The 5,449-nt window shown below is 42.2% G+C and overlaps 1 protein-coding gene across 1 annotated transcript in view; it reads right to left on the reverse strand.

Moving 5' to 3' along the window:
• Window positions 1–3,960: 3,960 nt before the first annotated feature.
• Window positions 3,961–5,449, reverse strand: part of LOC104081846 (ubiquinol-cytochrome-c reductase complex assembly factor 1) — a gene marked incomplete at its 5' end in the record, with an annotated part of 4,555 nt that continues 3,066 nt past the window's right edge. Inside the window, one exon of the mRNA XM_009584732.1 lies at window positions 3,961–4,095. Coding sequence (XP_009583027.1) covers window positions 3,961–4,095 — 135 coding nt within the window. The remainder of the gene's footprint in view (window positions 4,096–5,449) is intronic.

Consider the following 5,449-nt stretch of genomic DNA (forward strand, 5'->3'; position numbering starts at 1 on the left):
GGGATGCAGACAACCTTTGCTACATGCTCAGGATTAAATTGGTACCACAGAAATGCTACAAGTAGACTGCACCAGGTCTATTTTGATTTGAATTTCTGAAGGAAGACCTCCTCTGCAGGGTTTTGGAAGCAGGAGAGTGTGGAAAAATATGAGATAGGGTCACAAGTTATGGTATGGTATCCCACTGCTCTTCAAAGTGGTGTCATGCAGTGGCATACATCACAGGGACCATGATGGCAGAACCAGTCACCATCCCCTCCCAGCTGATGCTTACCCTCCCACGGCTTTGCTATTCTTCAGCTACTCTACATTCATCTAATTCAAAGCTCTGATGGAAAAAATTGCTCTTAAGTCAGTCTCCAGTTTCTGCTTACCTTATTTGCCAAGCCAAAGGCAGGGTAAGTGAGACAGGTCAGTGGTTAAGTCCAACTGCTATGTCAGGAGTGGCAATTCTGACCCGAGGGCTTGGTGTGGCAGCAGCACAACTGAAAACTTCACTTTGTGGAAGATGAGGATAGGAGTCAGAAATCTGGGAAGTGGTAACTGCACTTTAACAGGGCTTAGGCACCTGGACAGTACAGGAAATGTGGAGATCATCAAGGATGCCTCTGCTCTTAGCACTTTAGCTGTTTAAAGAAGCAGGGAAAAAACGTTAGCTATAAATACCAAAAAGCAGTGTGAACACAGAAGCTGAGATGACACAGAAAAACATTTAATCACCTAAAATACAGAGTAGGCATCAAAGTGTATCAGATGACCCCCCCCGACTCCAAAATGTCTCAGAATATCAGTCTGAAACAAGAGACTTCCCAAGTTTGACCCTGTGGGCAAAACATGCACCTACTCTCCCACTGGTGCAAAACAGCAGAGAAGGAAGGGAAACCATTGAGCGTTGGCCCTTCTTTTCTGCTCACAGAAACAAGAAAGCCAAGATCTAGCTGAAATAATAAGTGCTTCTTAGTGGCTCATGTCTCTTGATTTTAAGACATCTGGGAAAGTTCGGGGAACAAGTCCTTTGGAATAATATGCAATGCCCAAATTCCGTATATGAGATAGGAGATCAGGTTGGATGACAAAGTGCTCAACATGGCTCCTTCCAGAAGAAATGCCCGTGCATATATTCACTTAAAATACAGTAAGTATCCCCAAGCCAATGCTCTGAGACCACTTTCAAAAAGCCCAGCAGCATAAACAAAGAACCGTCCATAAGCAAAATACCTTCAATCATTCCCACTGCAAAACCTCAAAAATGGGAGAAGATGGGCTTTACAATGTTTGGTTAAAAAAACCCACATTCTGCTGCACTTGAAGCAGTACTATACATAGGAATCACTTTTAACTGCTAATCATGGCTGCTGTAATGCTTGCAAGGTGCAGATTTTGCTACTGGAAATGTTTTCTTTCTTTCTCTCTTCTCTCGTTCTCTCTTAACTCTGAATTCTGGTTGTAGAGATGTCCTTAGGTAAGATACTAGCAACAGCATGTTTCTAGCCTATTGGCATGCACCTCTCAAGAGGGGTCATATTCTACATCCAAATCCTGTCTCCAGGTAACTAATGGCTGGGAAGCAGAGTCTTCTCTTGTCCTGTGTAGCCTCCAGTGTATTTTTCCTTTCTAACAAATTAACGTTTTAATTCATAGACAGTTTCTGCCTTATTCTCTTAACAAGCCCCACACGCTTCTGTCCAAAACACACCCTGACTGCTGGCTCAGCTCTCTAACAGTGGGGTGGTTGAAGGCATTTTATGGAACAAGCAGAGCGCCATGATTATAGGTCTTTATTCTCATATTAATAAAAAGTGCAAAAGCAGATGCCAATGACCACAATCTGGCACCATGATTTCTGGAGCCTCCTGCCCATAAACATAGGAAAGTGTTCAATTTTGACCACATGGCTGTCCCATATTCAGACTACAAAAGGTATTGTCATCTCCAGACTAGTGGTCCCATGAATTCTACTAGCTTGCTGCCTTCACAGCATCAGCACCTCAGACACTAGACAACCTCTGACCTGTGCGCAGCACCAGGTTGGATGGTGGTGTACTCCCAGTCCAGTGTTCCCATGGCATGGATAACATGAGTTCAGGTTTAAATTACATAGCAGGAAAGGGGTTAAAGTTTAAATGACTGTTTTGTATATGAATTAATGTATGTAGCTTTGAGCCAAAATATCTACCATTAATTTTTCCACCTATTTCAGGAGCAGTAAGATACACAAAGTAAAGTTTATTTTGGTACTTGGTATACTTCACTCTCATTAAAAATAAATTAATCAGCAAATTCCTACACAGCTCAGCCTTCTTTTATGTAAATACAACCCAGCTGTAATGAATTACAAGGTGTTATTATCTCACACACACTGTATAATACTTCACACATAAGAGGTTTCTCTGCTTAGCTCAGCTTTCAACAAAAGCATCTTAAATAAACTGCAAGCAAGTTGTTTGGTCTGTAATGTTTTCACAGAGAAGGGATACACCTCACACATAGAGGGTTTCTTTACATGACTCATTTTATAACAAGTTAAACTGAGGAAGTTCGCCTTGGAAAAAAAATAACAAAATGCCTTTTTTATACACAGAAGGCTCCCTAAGAGAAGATTAAAAAAAAAAATGCAAGCCAGTGTTTGGGAGCCTATATTCTGCATCCCACTGCTCTTTACACAGAGAAGGGATGTCAAATATTCCCCAAAATACACAACATGAAGAAAGCAACTTCAGAAGGAAGAACGGTCACAGGCCAGGCACAGTCACACTTTCACCAGATTAAGGATTCACAGATTAAGGATTATCATCTTCGACTGTTGTTTATTAGTTTTATTAGGAATAAGTCCTGATATTATAGGGCTATTTCTTATCAAAAGTGCACACGGCACAGAAAACACATACACATCAATTTTACCCAGACTGACATTTATTATTGACTTGGATTTTAGACAGGAGAGAAATAAAAACTGTTTTTGTCACTGACCTGGAAATAGCCTGGTGAACCATCCACCTACGCAGTACACCTCAGCCTCTGCTGATTTAATCACTGGAGCTCTTGCTCCCGTAATTACTATGTTGGCGTAATTTGCCTGCACAGCCATATAAAGTTTTCACTGGGGTTGACAAGGTCTTGTTAAAAAGCCCAGGACCACTGCTTTGGGGTAGCATAGTCCTGTCCTATTAAGAGCCATGGAAAGAAACAGGGATGTTCTTTTCATAGAGAAATTCTTAGACCACAACTCTAAAAAAGAATACGGAAAAATCAGCAAGGCAGACTGAAATACCAAGTACTCTGAGGCAGCTTTTAGTGACAGCCATGTGTTGGACTTTATTCTCATTAAGATGGCTAGAGTCATAGAGGATTGCTGGGGATTGTGCATTATTCTTTGCATCCTCCTACCCTTGTGCAACAAAGCAGGGAGTTCCTAAAAAGGATTTTCACAGAAAACCCTTCAGAATCTGTTAAAGCAATTCTTAACTCCACTAAAACAAAAATGGACCATTCCATCTTGATATCAGGCTTTTAAAATACATTAACATCTAATATGCAAAACTCAGATTTGCATTCACAATGATTCAGTGAGCAGAGGAACACCGTTGTGTCTCTATGCAGCAGCTCTGCAAATGAGGCAAAGGACAGAAATGTCTTCTTGAGATAACTCTAAGTCATGGTAAAATATCTGGTTTCCTAAAAACAGAAGGCAGGTCTTTCAGTTTGTCAGCAAGGACCACTCAGTGCCATAAAAAGGACAGAGGTTCTCAAACCAACTACCATTTATTTGCAGGTGAATATTCAGAAGAGTATGGCTGTCCAATTTGCTACTGAGTCACCACGGATAGGATATCTAATTAAATATTTTCTTTTCAACAGCAGATTTTCCTTCCTGACTCCACAGCCTCAGCCCAGTTCAATTTCAGGCATGCTTCCCAAGCTGATCTGACAAATTGATAGAAATGTCAGGCGCCGGCGCTCTCACAGTCCTTCGTCATTGTAAACAGGGGAAAGGGGCTTGAGGATGCTGCGGGCATTGCTTTCCACGAGTGGCCGCCAGCTCACCTCGCCCGTCAGCAGCAGGTCCTCCCCGCTCAGCGCATCCAGGTGCTGCACCTGCAAGGACAGGACGTTAGTGCAAGGTGTCCCATCACCCATTCAAGTTCCTCAAGAGCTACGCAAACACGTTGCTTTCCAGAAAGAAAGCAGAACAGGGGGATTTTAGCATACTTTGCCATTTGTGTGAGGTAGACCTAAAAAGATAATTTATGACTGCTTAAGCGTCATGGAAAGGCTAGGAGATAAGTATCTGCAGATCCATTGGAGTTAACTGCACAAGGTCTTCTACTAACACCTTAGCTAATGCTTCCTCCAAAAGTTTGGCAACAGGACAAAGAAGAGCCACGCAAAGCTAACATGAGTCATTTTATCTTCCCTGCAGTTAATTCAGATGACACACTGCTAGTACCATCATCTACATGGAATGCTCTCACAAAAGCGGTTTCACATAGACCAAGGCTTTTCACTATAGAAAAAAAGCCTGACCAGCAGGGAACACCTGAGGTTTATAGTATAAAAGCACTTGAGCTGGAGGAGATGAACATGGAATGAACACTCATTCTCGCAATACAAGAAATACTTGGGATCAAATGAAATTTTAAGGTGCAATGTAAGCAAAATAAAAAAACTCTTGTCACACAACATAGGGTTAACTTGCCAACAGTCAACTTGTAGGACACTGTAAAGGGGAGGGGGGGAAGAGAAAAGTCCGTCAAGGGTCTGTAAAAGACAAAACCACCACCTCTGGCTCGGGAAGTCTGTGAACGCAGATTGCTAGGAGAGTTGACCAGGGAAATAGTACACATGCTTGCCCTGTTACTATATTCTTCTCTGGCATCCACTAATAGCCACTGTTAAAGACAGGATCAGCAAGAAATTGTGGGAAAGACCTTGTACACAATGCATACTGGAAACAAAAGATAATTTGACAAGGAGTTTCTCAACAGAGGAAAGAATACACCAATGGCCACAGAAGGTCAGACCGAAGAGCTGCCCAAGCACAATATCCTGTTTCTGAGAGTCATCAACAGCAGATTCCCCAGGAGGAGTTAAGTACAACGCATACATACAATGCTATTTTCCTCGTTTATTTTTCCTCCCTCTCAAAATTTGTTAGTTCGGGGATTTTGAGCCTGAAGTGGTCGTTGTGGATTTAATAGCCCTAGAGAGACTTCTCTTCCATAAACCTCGTCAGTGGCTTTGGAACCCACGTGCAATTGTAGCACCCCAAACAACCTGTGGCAATGTTATGTCCCCACGTTTTTGCATCAGTGAACAGCCTTTCCTTGCTCACCTTTCATATGCCTTCAAGATTTCTCAGAGCTATCTCATATTCTTTCTCAGCTGTTTTTCAGGCAGGGGATCCTACTCATTGCCAATAAAGGAGCTGTTTCCTGTCATCCTTACCGCT

Source organism: Fulmarus glacialis, unplaced genomic scaffold (assembly GCF_000690835.1).
Source record: "Fulmarus glacialis isolate BGI_N327 unplaced genomic scaffold, ASM69083v1 scaffold33160, whole genome shotgun sequence".
NCBI lineage: Eukaryota > Metazoa > Chordata > Aves > Procellariiformes > Procellariidae > Fulmarus > Fulmarus glacialis.